General features: G+C 41.2%; 2 protein-coding genes across 4 annotated transcripts in view; one reads left to right on the top strand and one right to left on the bottom strand.

Moving 5' to 3' along the window:
- The first annotated feature begins 454 nt into the window (after window positions 1-454).
- Window positions 455-14849, top strand: CEP95 (centrosomal protein 95). Its single transcript, XM_063456144.1, has 21 exons — window positions 455-797; window positions 2407-2535; window positions 2979-3086; window positions 3510-3623; window positions 3751-3838; window positions 3936-4060; window positions 4720-4857; window positions 5160-5321; window positions 5441-5511; window positions 7082-7272; window positions 7512-7650; window positions 7768-7882; window positions 8862-9043; window positions 9188-9280; window positions 10805-10946; window positions 11049-11218; window positions 11700-11774; window positions 12085-12237; window positions 12450-12596; window positions 13458-13529; window positions 14259-14849. Exons 1-21 carry the CDS (start codon window positions 779-781, stop codon window positions 14433-14435), a joined length of 2610 nt encoding a protein of 869 aa, XP_063312214.1. The 5' UTR covers window positions 455-778; the 3' UTR covers window positions 14436-14849.
- A 3069-nt stretch (window positions 14850-17918) lies between these two features.
- SMURF2 (SMAD specific E3 ubiquitin protein ligase 2) overlaps window positions 17919-24809 on the bottom strand; it is a 57251-nt gene continuing 50360 nt past the window's right edge. For all 3 annotated transcript variants that reach the window (XM_063456145.1, XM_063456146.1, XM_063456147.1), the window contains 6 exons: window positions 24559-24737; window positions 23773-23910; window positions 22580-22700; window positions 22121-22322; window positions 20957-21032; window positions 17919-20801 (listed from right to left, as the gene is read on the bottom strand). In XM_063456145.1, the coding sequence (XP_063312215.1) occupies window positions 20702-20801; window positions 20957-21032; window positions 22121-22322; window positions 22580-22700; window positions 23773-23910; window positions 24559-24737 (816 nt within the window). In that variant the 3' untranslated portion in view covers window positions 17919-20701. The remainder of the gene's footprint in view (window positions 20802-20956; window positions 21033-22120; window positions 22323-22579; window positions 22701-23772; window positions 23911-24558; window positions 24738-24809) is intronic.

Genomic DNA, 24809 nt, shown 5'->3' with positions numbered 1-24809 from the left:
TCCCTGTCTCTGTTATATATTACAGTGTATTATAATGTATTATTATTATATCACAGGCTATATTCACTCTCCCTCTCTCTGTTATATATTACAGTGTATTATAATGTATTATTATTATATCACAGGCTCTATTCACTCTCCCTGTCTCTGTTATATATTACAGTGTATTATAATGTATTATTATTATATCACAGGCTATATTCACTCTCCCTCTCTCTGTTATATATTACAGTGTATTATAATGTATTATTATTATATCACAGGCTATATTCACTCTCCCTGTCTCTCTGGGCAGACTATGTGATGCTCTAATAACCCAGTAACACTGTAAACCACGCCCATTACAGTACAGAGCCACGCCTCCATCACATAACAGACCACACCCTATTACATGACAAGGCCACGCCCCATTACATCACTCAGCCCTTTTCGACCCTGCCCATGGCCTTGTTAGCCGCTTCTGGCAGGAAGCCTGGTGACGTCACGGAGGGACTACATTGCGGCGGAAGGACACGGTGTAAACGTAGTACCGGGGTCTTTCCGTGACGGGTCGTACGGCCGATCTGCGTCTCTCCCGCTCCCGGATGCAGATTTACTAAGAGAGCGGCGATAGCCGGGCCCGGGCGGCCTCCGTGAGACAATGCGCTCAGATTACTGATATGACGTCATATCCGGAAACAACTGCCCCGGCGGCTCTGACCAATCAGAGAGCGAGGCTGTTTAAATGCCCTGAGTTACCAGGGGCCCCAACAATATCTACCCTGAGACACCGGGCAACATGGGCACCAGGGATACAGGTCAGTGCGGGCACTCCCCAGCCTGGGCACTCAGGGGGTAGGTGAAGGGGGTCTCCCCCCTGCCTGGGCACTCAGGGGGTGGGTGAAGGGGGTCTCCCTCCTGCCTGGGCACTCAGGGGGTGGGTGAAGGGGGTCTCCCCCCCCCCCTGCCTGGGCACTCAGGGGGTGGGTGAAGGGGGTCTCCCCCCCCCCCCTGCCTGGGCACTCAGGGGGTGGGTGAAGGGGGTCTCCCCCCCCCCCCCTGCCTGGGCGCTCAGGGGGTGAGTGAAGGGGGTCTCCCCCCCCCCTGCCTGGGCACTCAGGGGGTGGGTGAAGGGGGTCTCCCCCCCCCCCCCCCCTCCCCCCCCCTGCCTGGGCGCTCAGGGGGTGAGTGAAGGGGGTCTCTCCCCTGCCTGGGCGCTCAGGAGATGAGTCAGTGTGTGTGGCCCCTACACTGTGAGGAAAATTTTGCAATGTGGAGAGGAGTTTCTGCTTTTTTTTATTCCATGGTTCCTTAATTTACGAATGCAGGTTAGTGTGGTCCATAGGAGTGTTAAGCTCTAATATGTGACAGAAGACAACCATACTCCGTGACCCTGGAGGCAAGTATATGGCAAGAGGTGACCGTTTGGGCCCAGAGTACAGGAATGTCAGTAGTGATTTATTAGGTCCTTATAAACCACTTTACAAGAGTGGAAAGGGATTGCTGTACCTATAGGGCCTGAGCTGAAATAATTGGTAAATGGCTGCTGTGTGATTGGTGATTCCCTCATATTGGAAGAGAGAGCCAGAAAGCCAGAAAAGCCAGAAAAATGTGTAAAGTGCAAATACTGGGTCACCCCTGGATGTGTAACTTAATGATGTTCTCGAAAAGGAAAAGGGTAATGTGTGGCTGATTGATTTATAGTCACCCCAACATCTGGAATGAAAGCACACTGGGTTTCCCATTGTGCTATGGTTCCTTTTCTACATGGGTCGTTAAATGCCAATGCTGCTGCAGTTTGCACTGACTGTTTACAGTGTAAGCTTGTATATCGCTACTGATTATGCTGGTGCTAAGGAAGTCATCCTGCAGCGTGTGGCTGAGAATCTGTAGACAGGGAGTAGCTTACAGGTGTGATGCTTTGGAGACAGTTGGTTTATTTTGGTTACCAGTCTGTTTTGGAGGGATGCATGGCGGGAGCTTTAAAGCCTTTCTGTACACACAGTCTTGCAGTGAAGAGGTTCAAAGTTCATTCCAATTCATCTGTTCCTTGGATCTTACGTGTTTAAGAATACACAGACTGAGAGAAGAAACCGACCAGGATCGAAGTGGTATTTGATAGCTGTGTACTAGTTTGCAGCAATGCATTATTTAGCAGTTAGTCACAATATGTGCACCCTCCATATGTCTATTTAAACCTCCTAGGATAGGAAGTTCTGGTCTGATTGGGTCAGTGTTAGTCAGTTTGTCAACTTACACTGTTAGAAGCTTGATTGCAAGCTCTTCAGTTTAAAAGTTTTTCTGTTAGTGCTATTCACATATGCTTATTGCTGATGTTACGGATGTTACCTATGATAAATACTTGTTACTAAATTTAGATAGTTTTCATTTCATTAAGAATATTTTTGTTGTTGTTGTTGATTATAGGTGGAGTCGCTATTGCCAACAATCTGCTAAATAAATGTCACATCAACTTGCAAGTCCGAGACGTGATAGAATGCGATGCCCATGTTTTTGTTGCTCTCTATGAAGCCATTTTAGGAGAGAAAGTTCCAGGTAAGACTTACTTTTTACTATAGTGTATTCCAATGAGATTATTTGTGTGTTATTATATATTGTCTGGCAAAATCTGTTAGGGCTGATAAATAAAACAGGAATGTTTCCGGCACCAAAAGGTAGACAAATTAATGCAAGGAGACTTCTTGCACCATAACTACAGTAAGCTGTTTGGCACGATTAGGCAACCTTTGGCAGGCTAAATTTACCGTAACGCTCTTACTGCCAGAATTCTGGCAAATCCTCAATTAAGATGTAATCAATATCTGTAGTTCACCAAGGTTGCAGACTCCAATCTGTAGCAGTTATATTGCTTAGTGTCTATTTTACGCAGCTTTGTAAACAACACATGTATGTATAATGTGTGAAGATCTTCCTACCTGTCGGCAATCTGTGCTATTAATCCGTCACTATTTTTTTTTTTTTGTCTCCTCTCTCTGCAGATTATATTCTGAGCTCTCGGGGTCCAGAAGATGATGCACACAATGTCCAGTCTGTAATTGACTCTCTTGCACTTGACTATTTACAAGTCAGTCTATCCCATATAACAGGTAAAACCTAATCCTTTGTAGGCAATAACAATCCTTGTTATTATTATTTGTGGGATAATTAATCCAATAATCTTGTATACCTGACACAATGAATTGTATATTGTAAGCAAAAATTGTGAAATTGGAAAAGCTCTCTGATTTTGATTTGTGGCTATTTTGGCATTAAAGTTGAATTTGCCTTGCATTTCTCACAATTTTCACCAGTCAGCGTGCTAGTCTTCAAACACAACCTTTTCAGGCTTCCTTTATAAAGCTTGTCTTTTGGATGACTTGTTCAGGGAGAGCAATACTTTCTATGTCCTATGTTTTATATCCCAATTCTATAGATTTTTATGTCATTATTTTTACCGTATGATTACTATTGGGTCTATGGAAGCTCTGTTAACTGTCAAGTGTTCACTGAATGTATTCCTTTCTGTTCAGGGGAGAATATCGTCAGGGGAGACGCTGAATCAATTCAGAATCTGTTGGAAATCTTTGATGGGTTATTGGAATATCTGACGGAACAAATCAGCGAAGTATCTTCTCAGAATGGAGGTGAGAGCATCCATGGGACTTCCAACACATTTCCAACCTGTTTTGGCCTTTGAAGACTTGATCTGTCACTCTGACCCTTCTGCTTATCACACATGGCGACTCTGTCATTTTGTTTTGTTTATTCCAGATGATTTGGACAACCATTTCCATTCCAGGGTGCAGCAAGAGGGGATTTTGAACGGGCAGGGTGGTCTAAAACCTCCTCCATCTGCAGGGTAAGTATACATTCACTGCTGTCTGTTTAGCTGTTTACTAAACACTGAATGGCGACCGAATAATAAAATAATCTAATTGAATACCACCCTGTTGCAGTAATCTTGGCAGGTTTTCAGCTCAATCTTCTGAAATCTCTTTCCCATCGTGGGATGTGGATGGTTCGGAATCTACCGCTGAATTAATCAAACTCGGGGATACTGCGCACACATTCACTGTCCGGGGTGAGTCCTTCATACATAGTTACAAAGCTGAAAAGAGACTTGCGTCCATCAAGTTCAGCCTTCCTCACATATGTTTTTTGCTGTTGATCCAAAAGAAGGCAAAAAAACACAAAAACAGTTTGAAGCACTTCCAATTTTGCAACAAGCTAGGAAAAAAAATCCTTCTTGACCCCAGAATGGCAGTCAGATTTATCCTTGGATCAAGCAGTTATTACCCTACATTGAAAGATTATATCCTTGAATATTCTGTTTTTGCAAGTATGCATCTAGTAGCTGTTTGAACATCTGTATGGACTCTGATAAAACCACTTCTTCAGGCAGAGAATTCCACATCCTGATTGTTCTTACAGTAAAAAAACCTTTCCTTTGCCTTAGACGAAATCTTCTTTCTTCTAGTCTAAACGCATGACCTCGTGTCCTATGTAAAGTCCGGTTTGTGAATAGATTTCCACATGTAACATTGATGGATGGCCAATTAAATTGTTACTGCACTGCATTTCTTCTTGATGGGGATAACCGCATACGTGTAAATATCTGTACACACTTGTGGAAAAGCCTATACAAATATATTTATATAATGTGTTAATTTGATGCTGTTAGTAGTCTTCTCTGTTATGATTTAAGAAATTCTGATTTCTCTTTTCATGCAATCTCTGCAGGATCGGATTTGGAAAGATTAAAGGTTTCATTGAAAGACGCCAAATCAGTCTCTCAAAAGTCTTTACATGACCGTGATCGATCCTCATCACCACAAGCCCCAAAGGGGCCTTTCCATAATCAGGAGTCGCCCAAACCCCGTAAGTAATTGTGCTGTCTGCATTGGAGAATGATCCACAGAAAGGGCCCAGCAGCTATTTATACATGTTAAGCTAGCCTTGTTCTGCTGGAACTACTTCGTATTTCTTTTTTACTATCACAGTGATTCCATATATCTATGGAGTGATATGTAATCTGTCAGATGTTATAAGCTTGCTCAGCTGGACTGTGTCCCTTTGCCAGTGTCGCCTTGTAGTCCGATCTGATCACTGTGATAAAGTGTACAATATGTGTGCAACTATGAACCGTTTAGGTTAATTGAATTACATTGTTTGTTTTTCAGGGTCTCGTGTTCTGAATGGTGTGCATCTGGGTGAAATGAGGAAACCGGAAGAAACTCCTGCAACAGCTATTCCGCTAAACCCCCCTTATCAGCCTGACCAAGCCCATCGCCATCTTTTGGCCAGTCCAGGGAGGAGTGGAGAGCACCTGCCTTCTATTGAAGGTACCTATAATGTTTCAGTATTAGTCTTTAACAATAATCCTAATTTTGAACAGCTTTGATATTGTGTCTAGCAAGCTCTCAGCAGATTAGTAATATTTTAATATTTCTATAATCCTCAGATGGCAGTGATCGAACAACCCACAGACCTGAGCAGCGGGATTTGCAGTGTGACCCAACTGGTTTAGCTGAGGTGAGCGAAGACTTGAATTATAAAATTTCAAACTGTCCTCATGATATGAATCTATTAAAGCTGTCGAAAAAAATGTCACTTGGAGCTTGAAATAAACTAAATACAATAATAAAAAGTCGAAATGGAGGAAGTGTGTAAAGATCGTGAGCAATTAAGCACAGGGCTGTCTTTCCCCATGGGCACGCTGGGCAGTTGCCCGGGGGCCCCACCACGCCTTTTGATCCTTTAATCTCCCCTGCCGGTCCATGGAGAGCTAGCCCTGCTTTCGGGCCAGGGGAGAGATCAAAGATCTCCCTCACTGGCCCAAAGACAACCTCTGGATATGACGCTGAGCATGTGCACTCAACTTCTTTGGTCGACCATGGCGAGGCCTGTTCTGAGTGGAACCTGTCCTGTAAAACTGCTAAATGGTCTTGCCCGCCGTGCTGCAGCTCAGTTTCAGGGTCTTGGCAATCTTCCTATAGCCTAGGCCATCTTTATGTAGAGCAACCATTCTTTTTCAGTTCCTCTGCGAGTTCTTTGCCATGAGGTGCCATGTTGAACTTCCAGTGACCAGTGTGAAAGCGATAACCGCAAATTTAACACACCTACTCCCCATTCACACTTGAGACCTTGTAACACTAATGGGTCACATGACAACGGGGAGGGAAAATGGCTAATTAGGCCCAATTTGAACATTTCCACCTAGGGGTGTACTCACTTTTGTTGCCAACGGTCCGGCCCGGCCCGTCCATAGACCGTGCTGGAGGCATGGCATGGCTCCAGGCTGCACTCTGACAGGGGCGGCATTTTCATACTTGGATCCAGGCAGCACAATGTCAATGTGAGTTATTTCGAGGGGGACAGCAAATTCACACTGTTATACAGGCTGTACACTTACTACTTTACCTTGTAGCAGAGTGTAATTTCTTCATTGTCACAATAAAAAAAAATGTGAGGGGTGTACTCGCTTTTGTGAGAGAATGTATTTATTGGAGGTACCAACAAATATAAGCTTAAGTTTATTAATAATTTACATTTGTATTACTGTGAGTTGTTGTGTAAGCAGAGCCCTAGGGCACTGCTTGCCCTGGGGGCCAATTATGCTGTTGAGATGGCACTGCTTAAGCGTAAACTAGCAAAACTGCAGCTCAAACACTTTTGTGTGGGGAAAACCTTTGTTCCCACACACCATGTTAAAACAAAGCATACAGTGGTATAAACCAAAAACCCTAAAGCCTTATTGGCGCTCTGAGTAAAACGTAGGGTCGCTTCCCCTTAACAATCTTGAAACATATAAGAATATATCCCAAACCCATAAAAATAGAGACGGAATATAGTGCAGATGGTAACTGCACTTAATGGATGTACATAGAAAAAGTCAGACCACTCACATGTAACAGAGCCTAAATGAATTGGCTCCGTAAATCATGTTCTTGTGCTTTTTAGCGTAGCATCTCACCACTTCCTCTGGTCTGATGGAACACTCTCAATAAAGAGAAAAGGGTTGCCTTCTGTATACCTTGAAATAGATGAGTTTGTGGCATAAAATAAACTTTATTTTTTTGTATCTTTATGTGTTGTTTTACAGACCTCTCCTTTATGTCATAAGAAAGTTGCCTTTCGGACCTTGCCGGAGATCCGCTTTATGACACAAAGCACACAAGTAGACCATGACAGTTGTCAGTCAGCTAGTGAGGAAGAAGAAGAAAGCGCAGACTCTGCAGGATTGCGGCTTAATGGTGCCCACCGCACAACCATGTCTGAAAGTTCCCTAAGAGAGTGAGTATTATAACCTTGAAATATGAACAGTCTTGCAGAAGCCATTACGTTAATGTAAATTCTTCTTATTTTTGGTATTTTCAATAAGCAAGTCATGTTATTATCCAAAATGCCTGGCTCTCATAGGAACTGTTTATATAGACAATAAAATAGCCATTCTTATTCACATAACGGATTCCTTTTACTTTACTCTTCTAACCCTAGTGGTTGATTCAAGCAATGTCGTCTTGTTTTTCCAGTTCTCTGAATTCTGATGGTACACAAAGACTTTTCACGGAAGAGCCCATCTCTGTTCAGAGGGCAAGGAACAAGTTGTCCGAGCAGGAGCTGAAGGAAATGTCTGAGAAGCTTGCCCGTCGACTGGATGCCCTGGATCAGGTTAGTCTGGCATCGGAAGTGTTAGGATGTCTCCACAAATATTCAGATTTTTGCAGATGACCTATTACACTCTTCTTGTGAGCTGTGTGTAGAATAACCCCTTTTTGTGACTAACAGATGTTGAAAAAGGCATTGGGTGAGCAAGGGCTTGATACTGATCCGAAGGAGGAAGATAAATTATCCCAACATAGTGACAGCATTATGGAATTTCGCAGGAAGAAGCAGCTGCAAGGTAAGAAAGTAGAACCTGACCTCTCCTGCATGCATTCCAATGCTCCATGAACGGGTAGCAAGTTAAGTAAAAAGTCAATTTGTTACATATAGGCCAAAGAGAAGACACTCAAGCCAATCTCGTCCACGTGTTTTTATGAATGCAGCAGTTAGTTTAGATTTGTGCGAAAATGCACCTATGAATATCTGAAAGCAATTTGCAGAGTTTCTTTTACTCATTAAAGATGGGACACTATAGGCACCCAAACCAGAAAGTAAAGCGGTCTGGTTGCAGTGTCCCAGGTCCCTTAACCCTGCAGTGTAAATTATTGCAGTTTTTAATAAACTGCAATAATTACCTGCCAGGTTTAACTCCACCTCAAGTGAATGTCTACCAGACAGCCACTACAGAGACTTCCGTGTCCTTAGGCAAGTTTTTGGTCGCCTTAGTGATGCTGGACGTCATCATGATCTGCATGAGGACCTCTAGCGTCACCTAAAACCCTATAGGAGGGGAAGTCCTTGTGCGAGTGTGGACTTTCGCTCATGCGCACTGGGTTTCCCCCGCTGGCTGACTTTGGATGAGAAGCGAAGGCGGAGCCTGAACCAGCGCTGAGGGACATCGATGCTGGACTGAGGTGTCTGTGTCAGTAGGGAATTTTAAGCCATTCTGCACCGTGAGGGAGGAGGGCACTGTAGGGAGCTATAGTGCCAGGAAAACACCTTGACTGTAAAATGATAGAAATGTTTTATGCAATAAATCTGTATAGGGGTCCAGTGTCTGCAGCATTCTGTGTTGGATGAAGCCCTTTAAACTCCCAGCACATGGAGACAGACTGAAGTGCAGTCCATTATTCTTATTATTCTAGAAATATAAAAGGATATTGACAGAGCATCATGGGGTCTCTGGGGCAGAACTCCCCAGGGATTTTTTGATATCTGATCTAATTTTAAAAAATGTATATATTTTTTTCATTGGTAAATGTTTGCTCTTTTCCCAGCTGTCCAGCACTCGAAGAAACTTCCCACCAGGCCACGGTCTCTGTCTTCCTCTCCAATACCACATGTTCCCTCCCTCAGTGCACAGTTTGAGGATGTACTTCATAAAGAAGGCAAGGGCGAGATGGGCCGGATTAGAAGAGAGGTGCAGAAAGGGCTGGACCAGCAGCGGGTAAAGTCACAGGTGGGTGTGTGATATGATGAGATTTTAAAGGAACACAAACCTATATTCCTGACGCTATAGTATTAAAAAACATGTTAGCCTCCCACCCTCCCTTGTTTGTGTGGAGGTTTTGTAATAAATTTATTTATTTTTAATTTTGCACAGATGTTAAATCAAGCCTACGAGGAGGAATTGAAAGATTTGGAAGACCGAGAAATGGCCAAATTGTCAAAATTAAAAGCCAGATTAAAGAAGTCGGTATGTTCCCCCCAGTGAAATATTACATGTGTGTCTTGCTTCTTCTTCTTTTTAACCATATCCTATAGGTTTGAGTTAAGCCCCTATTTTAATGCATTGTACAGATGAACTGTTTCAGGGTTATTCATTGATTCTTGACCATTTAAAAGTGAGTTTACAGTTTGTTCAAAATTACTGAAACCATAGCTCAATTGGAGCAATTATTACAGTTCCTCAATTGTGGCCAAAAATGTCCAATTGATTCACACCGTAGAGAATAATCCTGTTTTAGTGCAAACCTTGTGAGCTATGTGGATTGCAAAGGAGACCTGAAAGGACCACGAGATAACTCATGTTACAGGCTCACGTTAAGACTGAAGGATGGAATCATTTTAGCTTCGGAGGTCCATGCCAGCAGAATACACGACCGTCCACCTCAAGGCGTGCAAACGCTCTGTTGAAGAAAACCAGGGAATATGAGAACTCTGAGAATGGACAAAAGCTTAGAGAAACTCAGTTGCTTGCCCTTCGGTAAATCCCCGCTCAAGTCTCAAAATAGTTTCTGCTCACTTGTGCCGTTACAGAGAGCTCTGTTCTACAGGAGAGCTAGCATGACTTGTGTCTCCTGACGTTCAGTGTTATTACATGTAGCATGGGAGCCCACCATTCCCCATGATGCTAAGAAACTATTTTTGGTGGCCAGTATCATGAGATCTGTAATCCACTGGAACTTGCAAGAGCAAAGCAATACAATTTATCAATTTGAACATTTGGCCAAAAACCTCTCAGTGGTGTGGTATACAGTGAGTTTGTTGTTGTATTTGGGAGATATAACACAAACTTGCTCCCTTTTTTTTTATTTTTATTTTTTCCTTTCTTCCCCTGTAGTAGCACACATCAGGCTTTCAAAATTCAAAGGTAAAATTTCTAGTTGTTGATGTAGATTTTATAGAAAGATACCTGTTTGAAACTTGTTCGCTTATAGAATCTGCACATCGTGGAGATTTCCATTATTGAGTCCCCCTGTTTTTTTTTTTTTTTTGTTGTTTTTTTTTTTTTTATATAAATTTACCTGGTTAGACCTTCCTAGTTGTCAATCAGAATAAAGTTACTTCCTTGTTATTTGGCTCAGTGAAGCTAAACGCAAGAGGCTACAATTACCCAGAGCACTTGCCCTGCAAATACTTCTCATTGAGTTGCATTGGGAAGTCTGTGATTGGCCAGCCACAGAAAGTCTGGACAGGGTTAGAAGGGGAGGGCTTGCAAAAGCTGCCAATGAGAAGTCTTCTTTTTTTTTTTTTTCCTCTAGTGCAGCTACTTTGGCCTTAAATTTGAATTCCCAACAAATCTCACTATAACCGTGAGAGACTTCTATTAAAACATGAAAAATGCTGATCTGCTATTCCGTTGTGCACGTTGGCTTTGTTACTCTTAGTCTGTAGTTGGTATTATCCTAGTTTCCCAAAAGGTATGTGTTCAGGCTTCTGTCATTTTAAGTCTTGATATGAATTTTGTCCTAACCTTTTAATGTTTTGTCCCTGGAAGGAGCAAGAATGTAAGGAAAATATATTTAAACAGCCCTCAAAAAGATCTCAAGCAGAGAGAATTTACTCCAGGAAACAGACTTCCCGTAAACCTGTCCAGTGGCGGCAGCCACCGCCGCCATCTAGCCGTCCGCCTACACAAAGTAAGAGTCCGGTGCGAAACATACAGAACTTCATGAATGTTAGTTATGTGGAGAGCTGGAGCTTATGGTACTTTTTTAGTAACCGTGTCTGTTCCCTTCCAGTGAAGATCAAGGATAACGACATGCTTCCTGTGCTGTTGGACGAGTTTCCCCATCTGCAAATATCCCCACACACACTGAATACAATGTGGAAGGGGCAGTCCGTGCAGATCGAGCAGCTCAGTAAGGCTGCAGAGGATGATGAGCGCAGTGAAAGACGGCTGCAGCAAGAGGTAATGCGTTAGAGTGCTGTGGGAACAAACTGGATACCATCAGGGTTGTTATTCACTAAAGGGAGAATTACTGGGTATTCAAATTGAATTTTTAAATTTAAGGCCAAAGTAGCGAAACTGGAATAAGAACTCCAGGTCCGTTATTCTTCCAGTTTAGCTTCCACTGGCTTTTAATTTGAAACTCTTTTTAGTGAATATCCCTGCATGGGTTTTATGGCTCCTGAGTCTTGGCTTGAGAGTGTCTTCTAAATGCTAACAGGAACCTTTTGTAACACTGCATGTTACTGTGGTTAACCTGTAACCTTCAGGGTGGCCTTGGTTGTTTTCTACTATCAATGCTAGCTGGAGAAGCCTTGTGCTATGTGAAACTTTACCAAGACCAGTCCAGTCCTGTAAAGCACTGATCATCGTTCTTGTCTAAGTACATCTACAAAATTAACCCAGGATGGCTCACTAATTACCATATCTCTGGCTTTTTCAGGTAAATGACGCTCACAAAAAACAAGAACTGCTGGTGGACCTGATCAAGAAGGAGCAGGAACATAAGCAACGTCTGGTTAGTAACATTTAATCTGAATCTTGTGCTCTATACCCGCTACTCTCACAATAGTTGGGCTCTATACCCCTACTCTCACAATAGTTGGGCTCTATATCCATTCCTGCTGTGAAACCCGAGCATCCCAAATCCATCCTTCCCTGTAGCCAGCAGCCACCAGAATGTCCTCAGTCTCCCCTGCCCAAACAGCCATCCCTGTACCCACTACTACTGCAAGAATAAAACTCAGTTTTGAGTTTGTTAGTCTTGCAGAAGGAAAATGTCTGCCTCTGCCACATTTTGGTTTTGTATAATTTTCCTTACTTTGTAGAAAGATTTCAAGGATCGAATCAGACTTCAGAAAACTGCTCAGAATAAAATGAAGGAGAATCGGCAACAGGTAGCCCGCGCTAAGCGATACTACGATGATTACCATGTACAACTCAGAGCAAAAATGATGAGGGCGCGGACCCGAGAAGAGCGGGTAAGTACCAGAACTCCCAGTGTACCATCGTTGTTAAGTTCTACTCTGTGATTCTGGAAAGGGGGATTCTTTCTGGGAATTCTTTTAGCAGTTGTCTATTTAAGCCTGGGGGGTATCGATAGACTCGTTTTGATTACAATTGTAGTAATTGCATTGTTTGTTCTTCTATGTAAGCTAGAAACTAGCCAAATTTTTCTTTCTTCTCGCCTTAGATCGTTAAGAAACTCTTTGCTGATGGGTTGGAGCTGCAGAAACAGAGACTTCGAGAAATGCGATCATATGCAAAGGAGCTGCGAGAGGAGCAGAGAAAGCGGCACAAAGATGAGTTGGAGTCCATGGAAAACTACTACAAGGATCAGGTAAGAATGCACCCTTTGCTATTTACAGTTTACGGGGAGGCAGAGAAATGTGACAAAGTGGCTACTAAAAAGACTTGACATACCCCATTTTCAATACCAGGGTTGTCTGCATTTGCAAAGGGTATCATGCTGGTGGTCATTTTCATTCCTGGGCAACATATGCCCAGCAAACCAATCTGTCAAATGTCAATGTGTAAAAACTGACATGGGCAAACTCTTTATTTAACCCCATGAAACCTGTACTTGTGGAACATCACATATACAAATATGCAGTAAAATCTCATGGTATTATGACATTCACAGTTAAAATGACATGCAGAACATGGAACATTATATTTCTTAATTTCTCACATGATTTTTAAAAAAAGAAAAATGTATTAGTATTGTTTCATATATCAATATTTGATGTGAAAAGGCCTTATTTCTCCTGAACAAAATGATGTCTAATAAGTGTGGATGCAATTAATATCAAATAAATAAATGTATGCTTGATTGGACATAGAGCTCCAAATCCCGCTTGTGTTTTGGTTTAGACCTTTGACAATTGTCCCCGTCCTTAAGGGGTTAAGGGAGGGTAACCAGTCCTTATCTTGTGTTTTATTTCTTGATATAGGTTAATAGTCATATTTGGTAGAATGTGAAAACTGTGGCCCTAACTCTTATCATAGCACAGTGACAAGCTCCTCCCACTCCCCCAAAGACTGTCCAATTGGCAATGAGCAATAAAAGCCTGATACAAGATTGTCACATGATTCCCAACCTTGTTTGAGAGGAATACATTATTGATGTTCTGATTAGAACCATAGTGTAGTAAATAACACTGTGGACATTGGATAAAGTGTTTTTCCTGTCTGGTTTTAGTTTTCAATGCTGGCGGAGGCAGTTACTCAGGAACGCCACAATATTGAAGTCCAGGAGAAGGTGCAAGGAAAGGTAAATATCTGTGTGTGTGTGTGTGTGTGGTTTTATTTATTTTTTAATTGTCCCCAGGTTTTGGGTGACTTCTGTAAAGTGTACAGTATGCTGTAGTGGTTATGGTGCTCTCTCAAACCATTTAGGAGCAGCTGGACACCAACCATCAAATTATTATCAAAGTTTCAGAAAGCTTATTCTTGGGCCAAGTTTTTTACAAAGGCTCCCTGCACCATAATTCTGCGCCTTGCATGGACTGTGGTGCAGCCAGGTTCCCTGCTTACTGGTGGACAGAACTGCAGTTTATAAAACTTGTTGCAGCTAGAATTCTGTTCCGAGCGGCCCCTTTATAGTGACCAGTTAACTTCCCTCAGTGAAATAATCAATGTGGCAGAAGCACTAATGGCCACCCAGACACATCGCTGCAGAGTGCAGAAACTCAGAGCACATAGCAACCAAAATGGTTAATCCACAGCCATTCTGTCCCACTCATTCTCTTTTGATCAGTGGAGGATAAACTACATCTCCCATAAACCAGTGCAAGTGTAGCAGCGCTGGGAATCGTATTTTCTTTCCATAATCTGTCATTTCCTGCCTCTCGTATTCCTTTAACCCCTTAAGGACCAAACTTCTGGAATAAAAGGGAATCATGACATGTCACACGTCATGTCTCCTTAAGGGGTTAAACTCTAACCCATGTAGCAAGCATAGGAATGTGCACTCTACTCACATTGTTTAAACACTCTGCAGACTCTCCAGAAAATGAAGAGGGAACTCAGAGCAAAAATGGAGCGCGAGATCCAGGAGCTACAAGAAATGATTATAAAGGCAGACGAAGACGCGTTTTTCCGGGAACTCGATGCTGACCGTTTAAAGAAGAGACTTGAAATGGCATCATTTCAGTACAGTAAGAGCCACGGTCTGTAGTTTTGCCAAACTACCCGCAGAGGGCACTGGAAGTTATCTTTCAATGAGCGCAGATACTGTTTTAATTCTTTACTTGCTGTACTACATGTTGCTATGCAACACACAACTGCTGCTTTATCATTTGATGAATTTACTGTAACTTCAGGCACATAATTGACCGTGAAATAAGTTTCTCCAAACTCTAACTTGTATTAATAATGTAGCCAAATGCAGAAGTGCCTTAACGTAAACAGTTTGTAAAAAATAACCGTCAAGTACCATCACAGGATTTTTGTAATTTTTGATTTTAACTATTTATTTATATTGGGATTGTAACTTATTTTTTTATTTTAATCTGTCTTTGATTCACTTTTAAAGTAAAATAATTTTTATTCCTGTGTCGTGGTCTTTGAAGAATCTTAATACATAAAACTACTAATCTGGTTGTCAGGATTTATATATTTAATATATTCTAAATCCACCCTGTCTCTGGAACTAGCAATTCCTTCTTCCATTGGCACAATAAATGTAAAACATGGTTACTTACCTCATATTGTAACCACAGTCACCCCATACTCCAGGAATGACTTGTAAATTGAAAAAACCCAAGACAGTTCATAGTGAAAGGGTTTCTCTAATTCAGTGTTATGAAGTGGTCATGGTGCGCAGGCCCTGTATATGCAGTGTTCCAGTAAAACGTTGCCCATGCTGAGATATTTAATGTCAGTGGCCAACTTGGAGTGAGAGTACTGGCTAATTATCAGTTTTGTGTATATTCCTTGTACAGAATTAAGCTATTGAGAGAATGCTCAGCTGATGCCCTCAGCCAGTGAATGACCGGATGCAATGAGAAGCTGGATGTGGCCACACTGGCATCTTAGGAGGCTGAAAATATGAGACAAAATGGAGCCAGGGCACTCCTACTGTCATAGCAGTTACTGTGGGCTTTTGTGGTGGTTATGATCCTTGGTGACCCTAACTTTTGGTTAGTTAATGGGTTTGGCACAATCAGAGTAGTGACTCCTTTAAAGTGGGTCTTTCTCTTGTATGAAATCTGCCAACACTTTAAAAAAAAAAAAAAAAAAAATCTGTCACAGCCTTAATGATCAAACAGTGTTCACTAGTCAGGGACTAAAGTATAACAATTTAATCTGATGTAATTTTATTCTTTTTAAACAATTTAGTATATATACTCCCAATGAAAACATGCATGCAGTCTTCATAGGTGTTATATTTAAAAACCGCTTGCAAAAGCTGTAGGTCTCTTCTCTGCTGCCTTTGGAAGCCCTCCCCTTCTAACCCGGCCCAGACTTGCTGTGTCTGTCCAATCAGTCTTCTTAGTACAGGTCAATGACAAGTCTGTGCAAAGCAGGTGTTCTAAGCAATTGCCGTCTCTTGAGGTTAGCTCCACTGAGATCAACAACCAGGAAGTAACAGGACCCGTTGTCTGACAGTCAGGGGAGTGTAACAATGTAAACTTTTAAAAGTGCTAATTTCTATGAAATCTCCTTTTGTAAATTAAAAAGGGGACACAAACCATTTAAGCAAACTGCAGTGCTGTAAGTGTGTGGAATGTCCCTTTAAAGTGGATCTGTTACGTAAACGTCTCAAATATCTAGAACCTCAGACTGCATAGTGAGTAGTTAAATCTGGCATGTAATAGTCTCTGTGCTGCAACCTCCAACTAAAATTAATAAATATATTAAGATGGGCTGCACATTGAATACCTTCTATTTTTTTTTGTACAGTCGATGGCTAGATATATTTTCTTGCGCATTACATGGGTCCCAGTGGAACTTGCAAATGTTTTCTAAAATGTGTGCAAGCTAAACCTACCGAATAGCAGATATTTTAGAAAAGACATGTTCTGGCTGCAAAGAAGATACATTTACGGATGTTCGCTAGCACTGAACAACAAGTTATATTTATACAACTGGTAGAATACACTGAGCATGTTGTTATTAGCAGCTCAAAATGCTACACTATGTTGTCATCACAAATGTGTCCTTGTATCTTCTATGCCAAAATGTAACGGTCTGCAATAAGTATCACTTCATTTTGGAACAGATTGTTCTGAAAGTATAGTCATTGGTAGTCAGGGCTTCCATTAGCATTCTGGGCCACTTGCAGCACACTAAACACAGTGCTACACTGAAGATCGAGATTTTATTGAAAGATGGGGAAAGCTGCTTGCGTACCAGAGGTCCAGTAGAAACTAGGACAAACACGAGACTGTAGGATGCTGTCCTGCCTGGCTTCCCTTACACAAGCACTGTGAGGAAGTGATTTTAACACCTGCTCACAGCACTGTCGCAAGTTAGAAAGGATGGACTGTCCGTTCACTCCAGAAAGAGGCCAAATTCGCTGGAGTTCTGCAATGCAGACTTGGTTTATCACATGCTGTCAGCAGCCCATTTTGTCATTGGGGTGGAGTATATTTCAAACAAAGTGCACTTACTCAATTTGTATTGAGTGGTAAGAACCATCTAGACTCCATTCACATTAGTCTTTGCATTTAGTTGCAAACATTTTGAACTCTAAAGTAGATATGTTGTCTATTTTTTTTTGACACGATAATGGTTCGTCCGTCTCTGGTGTCATCCATTCACACTATCTTCATTTTAGCAAGGTATAGTATATAAAGATTTGATTACCATTCACAGAGCTGTCTGTTTGCCGTTGACTCTTAGTTCAAGACTTGTAGCAGCAGCTGGGCTGTTAGGTTTGCAACAAGCTACTGGTCAGAAACAGATGTCTAGGCGATGTGCCCATACATGCACTCTGTACCAAAAGAGAAGCCTGGTAAACATTTTCACGAAACACAGAACTTTTTTTTTTTTTAACACATTGATGTATAAAACAGCTTGTGTGCAAAGTGTGATATTCAATTGAGGTAAGTGGCAACAGGAACCAAATGTTTGCATTCATTATCTATGAAAACTAAAACCTAAAGAGACAATTTCCTAATTAAACTGCCCACACTGTGTAATTATTGCAGATTTTTCTTTAGTGATACAAAGGTGAATCATGACACACTGAAGAGAACAAAACCCTAAGCTGCTTAATTTTCTTATATTAAAGATTTGTTACAGTCCAGATCAGTGCACCAAGATGGAGGCACCCAGTATTTATAAATAAATAATCCTGAGACGCAAGCACTGCTTGTCTTCATTGGCATGGTGTTAAGATTCCTCACCTATCCTGAATATACTCAAACAGATGGAGTATTACTATAGGCTGCAACTAATATAGCAAGCTAAACCCTATGTGCTCCTCTAATCTATAGCCGGTAGACCAGGCATCTTGCCTTTACATCACAAAACTTGCTTTATGATTACATCAACTACAATCAGCCAACCTTTTCGTCATTAGGGAAGATTTAGTGGACAATTACCCTGAATGTTTACCAGACAAAACCAGCATCTGTCAGGTGCACAAAAGTGAAGTCCATTTTAGGCTGACTTACAGCGGTCAGTGGTTTATGAATAAAACAAACACACCAGGTTTGGAAAATACACATTTGTTTAATCAGCTATAAATTGAAGCAGTTTTTCCATCATATTACATGATGTTACACAACATGCTGGTGTTGCCAGGTTAGTGAGGGGGGAAAAAAAAAATCAGATTAAAAATAAAAATGCAGTTATTAAAAAGCCAGTTAACTGCCTCACTGCCAGTGGGATTCAGAGGCAATGAAAGGGGTTAATTGTGTGGAATGGATTTGCTACAGCACAGTTTCGAGGGTAGACATGAGGCACTCTGAGGTCAGTTAACCCTTAGATGGCAGACTCAGAGATTAAGGGGCATAGTCTTAACTCTACAGCTGCCAGACATAGCCCTACATCCATTGATAGCCCTGTGGTATCCAAAAACAAAAAAAGACTGAGCCGTGTACCATGTGCACACACTATGGATTGCAGTTCGGACTGGGTCAGCAGCTGGTATATACAATGTAGAATAATGCAAACGATTGAGCCAACAGCAGGACCCAGTGAACACCACTGGGTAAACAGTGAGAATGAGCAACAAACTGCTAGTGTTGCCCTCTAGTGGTTTACAAAGTGATGTTTGTTTCAAATACATGTTTTATTGCCTAGTGGGAGCTAAACCTTTCCAGGTTCAATAATTCAGATACATGTAGAGATTTAAAGAGAATGGTGGCAGGCTTTGAGATCAGCAAGAGATGGCTTCTACGGTTGACTTGGAGCATAAGGAAATCATATAAACCAAATGTATAAACAGGAGTTAGCTAAGTTGCAGGTCAGGTAGTATGTAATCCAGGAATATCTATAGTGCATTTCTACAAACATGTACTGTAGCAATAGCTCTGATCTCTGCAATGGATACCAAACAGTTTGCGGTCTCTGTCAACAATATGCTAGCTGACCACACAAGGCTCAGGTGGGTTTTAATTTGGCATATACTATTCCATCTTCTACCACCAATACCTCATTACTAGCTTCCCTCTTGTCATTACAGATAGTGAGTGTGTGAGTGTGTAATTACTTTTAAAGATGTATAGCCATTTTTTCTCCCTGGGAGTTGCACTTTAATTACTAGACACGGTGGCAATTGTCCTGCTCATTCTAAAATTGTGGACGTAAACAGACATCCCTGGCATTGTTGAGCTATGGCTGCTGTAACTTCACTCTCTCCATACACAATGGACCCAACATCAATAACTGATACGCAAGACTGTCTTAGACAGGAAAGGCGCACTTAGTTGACCATGGGATTTAAAGATTGTCCCAAAAACCTTGAAATGAAACCTGGCCTACACAGATATGTACAGAATTTTCATAGAAAATTCCTTTAAAAATGTTTTTTTTTAAATTCTATTTACAAAGAATAAAGACCAGGACCGGATGACAGAGAGGAGGTAGGAAATCGGATAAAGCTTTCAGACTGAACTATATGTCCAGTTTGCTCTAAAACATCTCCAGGTTGTCTGAAAAACCATACTAAATATAATTGTTAGTAGCAAAATATGGCGATTGTTGCAAAACAGGTTATTACACAGTAAAAGATACGATATCAGTGGTTAGACGTTTCATTTACATAAAGTGTTTTTAGCAGTTATGAAAAATGTGTTATGAACAAATTTTTGTAGAAAGTAACTTGTTTAAATTATAAAAACACAAATAACCTTTACAAGGATAGCTGGAATATTTATAAAAAAAAAAGAAGAAAAAAAAAGGCATATAGAGCATTAAATTATTTCATTTGGAATAAGAATTTGAAATATATTAATAAAAACATGAGTGGTGTATAGATGAAACAAAAGACCACTAGCGGATGGGAGATCTTATCTGTTCATATCCTCTACTTGAAAATGCTCTGGGGTCAAACTCCACTCCATACGGTCAGTGACTTGTGACATCACAGAAGAAGAGCTCTCCCACAACAGAGGGGACGGACCGGCAGATACAATGGTTGGACACCTCCCATGTGGTTTTTATTATCTGCCAGTGGCCACACCCATGACTAATACCACAGGATGTCTGCCTGCCCTTGCTGCTGGTGGCCATGTCCCATAAAACAAAAAAGAAAAAGACAGCCCACAGTTGCCCACCAACTTGCCTGTGGACGTGCTGTCAAACGCCATTGGGCTGCCTCCCCGCCAGAAGTCACATTTGGACAGATAGCGCTGGAAGTTATGTGCGGGACAGACAACTCCAGGCTGTCTTTTTCTGGCCATAGCCAAGCCAGTGACAGATACCTTATAAGATCTATTTTTGGCAACAGCCACATGTGGTATATATGCACAACAGACTGTCTCTCTGCTGGTAGTCATGCTAGTGACTAAATCCACTGTCCTGCCTGTCTCTAGATTTTCCACCAGTAGAGAGAAAAGACAAACCCGGGTGGCCAAACTTGTACCGACGACAAAATCTTCTTTGTGTAGTGTCCGGTAACAGGGAATGTAATAAACGTCCCTTTTCTTATAAAAAAATAGTAGTCTTTATCTGTTAAACGCTGCTTCTCCATACAAAGTCAGCATCCTCTATATAGTTCAAGATATTTGTTTTAAATAGCAGCTAAGTCGCAAGCACAGAACGACTTTTTCTCATGATGAAAGAAATGTGTATAATATTAGAATATATATTATAATATATATCATTTAAATATACATAGGTATATATCACAATATATAGAAAACACACATTTTTTTCTCGTTACAGTCAGTTCCTCTTCTCGATCACAGGGTCCCACGGAAGGCTAAATCCATGTTAGGGCACCTGAAGCATCAGGACGCAGAGTGACAGCGGATTGTTAATAAGTCTCCATCATTCCACTGCAAATCCACAGGTTTCTTCGATGGCTGTGAGGAGTTTATCATACAGCTTGTCGTAGCTCTCATACGGTGGAATGTCAATGCGGTTGAAGCTGTCAATAAAAAGAACTTAGATTTAAGCCTGTTCCAAAAACACAGCTGCCCCTCCCATCGCAATTTATATTCTCTCTTTAGCCCTAAGTAGACTCAATCTATAAGAAGCCAAATGGCTCTCGTTTTGAACCAATCTACCTTCAGAAAATCTTACCATGTATGAGCTTTGGGGAGATTGTTTGTATTAGCATCAATCTGATGGATGGTGAAGAGCCTCGGACCGGCTGCACCTGGGAATATAATAGAAAAAATATAAGCGGAGATAAAAATGTTTTTTAAAAGGGAATTAAGAGAGTATGGTAGAGGCCTGAATCTTGTGTATAGCTAGTGTAGGATTGATTTCCTGAAGGATTTATGGGTAACAATGTGCAATAAATGGAAGTTTCTACTGGAGGAACAGTCCACTTTTTATGGTAACTGCAAACCTTTCATTGGATTCCTCATCAGAGTGTTAACTGAAACAAAAGTAGTATTTAGATGAAAAGGGCATGAATGGATGTGGATATTAAAGGTACACTAGTCACCAAAACAACTTTAGCTTAATGAAGTGGTTTTGGTGTATAGATCATGCTCCTGCTGTTTAACTGCTCGATTCTCTGCCATCTAGGAGTTAAATCACATTGTTTATGCAGCCCTAGGTACACCTCTCTGCATGTGACTTACAGAGCTTTCTTAACCACTTCCTTTAACATGATATATTTACACTTATTTTATTGCAAATTGTTTAATTTAGAATTTTGTATATACTGCTCTGCTAATAGCTGGCTAGACCATGCAAGAACTTCCTGTGTGTGATTAAAGTTCAAATTACAGAGCAGGAGATAAAAACCTTTAAGGTAAGTTACATTGAAAATGAAACCATTTTGTTATTTATACAGGCTGTGTCAGTTACAGCCAGGCAAGGTGTGGCCAGGGCTGCATAAATGGCAGAGAATTGAACAGTGAAATGTCAGGGGCAATGATCTACATAGAAAAAAACGATTAATTCAGCTAAAGTTGTTTTGGGGACTAGTGTCCCTTTAACTAGTGCACAGCCTCCTGAATTAAATAATTGCATGTAGCGATTTTGTTTAAGACATGGTCGGTATAAGAGATCACCATAAAAGAGAAATCTACAACTGAACCAAAGACTGAATGGGGCTGACCTGTACCAACAACAAATACATCACCTTCCATCTTGCTAGCACACAATAGGTCTTATCTGCAACATCCACAATGGGCATGAACTGTCAAACTGGGTTTTTAACAAGGTCCATAGGGACAGTATCTGAATGACCCTATTCTGTACACACATTCTTTGGATATACTGGTGTTGCACCTTGTAATGCTTTGAACCCTTGGAGGGGAACTCTAGAAGAACCAGTTACAAACTGGAGTAGACGCGCTCTCCTCTCCTCATCGAAAGATTCCACTGCTTTCCAGAACCACTTCACAATGTTACTGTCTGGAGTACAGTGTTTTAACCGGGTGTTTGATTTCCAGTCATTAACATCGATTTTTCCAAGTCCACAGATAATCAGCTGCAAAACAAATTAAATAATAAAAAACCTGGCAAGATGGCACAGGACAGTTACCAGTTATTAAAACATGGCCTTCGAATGCCCTTATATAAAAAAAAAAAAATAATCTTTACACATGCCGAATGGATGTACCTTATTCAAACAAGCCCCTCAAATGTCCTCGCCCCTAAGACACTAGGTGACAACCTCAATACTCTTCTAATCCCTCTTTAGAATATGAATTTCCCTTGGGAGCCACATTGAGTTAATAGACTGACCTCAAGTTCTTTTTCATCGAACGTTTTCAGCAGATGTTGAGGAATGACTTCGTTAAATCCTTTCTGCAACGCCAGAAACTGCGCCTCAATACCTCGTAAGAACCTCCAATTAACGTACAACCTGGGATCACAAGATAATGGCAGCGTTTCAACCAGCAAGCCTTTTATCCACACAACAACAAATATTCCAATGTGTTCTCTTCCTGATAGGACTAAATAGACTTCCCGGGTAGCTGCATATACTTTCTAAGCTAATGCCAGTAAGTACCCCTCCATTTCACTTCACAGTAAGAACTAAGGCAATAGATGGCTACATTGCACAGGGATCAGCAAGGACCTTTCTGTTGATATACACCAGGCATAGAAGCAAACATTTGCTCAGTTTATAAGACCGACACACTTTGGGGCTAAATATCCATTTTGTTCCCTCTCTGCCTCACTTTGACACCCTAGATGTGGGGTGCCAGGGTCAGTGCCCACTCTAAAACCCCTTCCTCCCTATATGGGTGATAATGAACGCTGGAGCTACACTTGGTTGATTTGCCAATGCTAACATTCCGTAGAGTTGGCATATTAAGTGTGCCATCTCACTAGATGACAAGTCAGTCTCCTTTTACAGTTCCATCCAAAGGACTGTTGCCTAAGGAGTTATGGTATAAATATATATTTTCACATTTTTACACAAATTTCTGTAACAGATTTAAACAAACATTATAAAAACCTGAATGATCGTGACATGGTAGATGATTTAAATTCTCACCAATTGCCCAAAACAATATGTCACGTGATGCAAACTCAGAGGTTATTACAGGAACACTAGAAGGTGCTAATTTTAGTTTAGCCATATATTTGAATATTAATATTTAATGGACTATAAAGTGGGAATCAAAATACATTTCCATCACGTGGACCAATACCATTCTGCCTCACTCCGTTAATTTACCATAAACACGGAAACATGATTCCCATTCTTACAGAGTTGTTCACAGAGCTGTGAATTGTGGCAAGCTGGAATCTGAATTACAAAACACAGACTAGCACAGCCCATTTGGAGACGCTCTTGAAATCCCTAGCAGTCACAGCTCGGCTATTTTAGGTGTAATTTTGTCATTTAGATTTAATTTCACTACAATTTGGAGTTAAGTGAAAAGCCCTCTTGATGTAGTATATGGGAAGCAGAAAACCCGAGTTACCTGACGTATTCCTTTTTGCTGTCTTCTGTGACTGGTATACTTTTCCCGTTGGGTTTCAGTTCGTGCTGGATGAGCTCACCATAAGCATTATGTTCCACACAAAACGTGTGGTCCAACACCGCTGTAATATCGTTTTCTCTAAAATGAATAAAGACACAGGAATATGAAACAAAAGAAATGTGACTAAAAGCAACCTTTCTACAAGAAATGTGTAAAACAAAATACTATATTTCTGTATAAAGCTTGTGGCATTCATAGAACACGGGGAACAGATTGATATTAAATCAGGAACCATTTAACCCACTTCACCAACTCATTTCCACTCCATATCCAACGTATTTAAGTATCTCTCTCTCTCTACAAAAGGAAAGACATCCTCCATCCCAAAACATTGCTATTTTTAATTAGTTATTATTTTGGATTATTAGTCTCCAGTGCTGGCCTTTACCAACGGCCACTAAACTTTGTTTGTTACCCACTGCCCTACAATACAGTCTTCCACATGCTCTTCCAACGCACCCTTTCCATGCCAGCCCATCCCGCATCATGTGAGTGTCATTCCTTCTCTCCAAAACAATGACCTCCATATGCTCCCTTCCAGTGCATGCCTCCCCACCCCCACTACATTACAAGTCCTCTCATCTCCAAATCGCACCATCAAAATGCTGGCTGCTCCAAAGTTTTCCCCCCGACCCTACTGTCTGTTTTCTTGCAACAGCCAAACACTTTTCTCCTAACCTCCCTGAGTGCGTTGATGAGAACTGCTCCAATAAAGTTTGTACTTACAGAATCCAAACAAGGCTGTTATGCAGATCTGGATCCACCGACTCCATGTCATCTAACGTAATTGGCTTCCCAAGAAGCTGTTTATAAAATGGTAGTGTGAAGCCCCCATCTATGTAGTGTCCGTGAAATACTGCCATACCCATGATCCGACCAACAAAATGGAAATACGACAGATGTTCCTAGAATGAAAGCATGCGGTTTTATTTTAGAAAGATTTGAATGTCACCCACAGAACAAACGCTCGTAAAATG

Source organism: Pelobates fuscus, chromosome 5 (assembly GCF_036172605.1).
Source record: "Pelobates fuscus isolate aPelFus1 chromosome 5, aPelFus1.pri, whole genome shotgun sequence".
NCBI classification, from domain to species: Eukaryota; Metazoa; Chordata; class Amphibia; order Anura; family Pelobatidae; genus Pelobates; species Pelobates fuscus.
Note: the sequence above shows the minus strand (reverse complement) of the source record. Positions and strands in the feature narration are given on the sequence as shown.

What these genes read in the sequence shown, in the direction of transcription:
- CEP95 (XM_063456144.1), top strand. An exon ending in TTTAGGAGAGAAAGTTCCAG is followed by an intron (nt 2,536 to 2,978) that starts GTAAGACTTACT and finishes CTCTCTCTGCAG; the next exon opens with ATTATATTCTGAGCTCTCGG. An exon ending in TAGCCGTCCGCCTACACAAA is followed by an intron (nt 10,947 to 11,048) that starts GTAAGAGTCCGG and finishes GTTCCCTTCCAG; the next exon opens with TGAAGATCAAGGATAACGAC.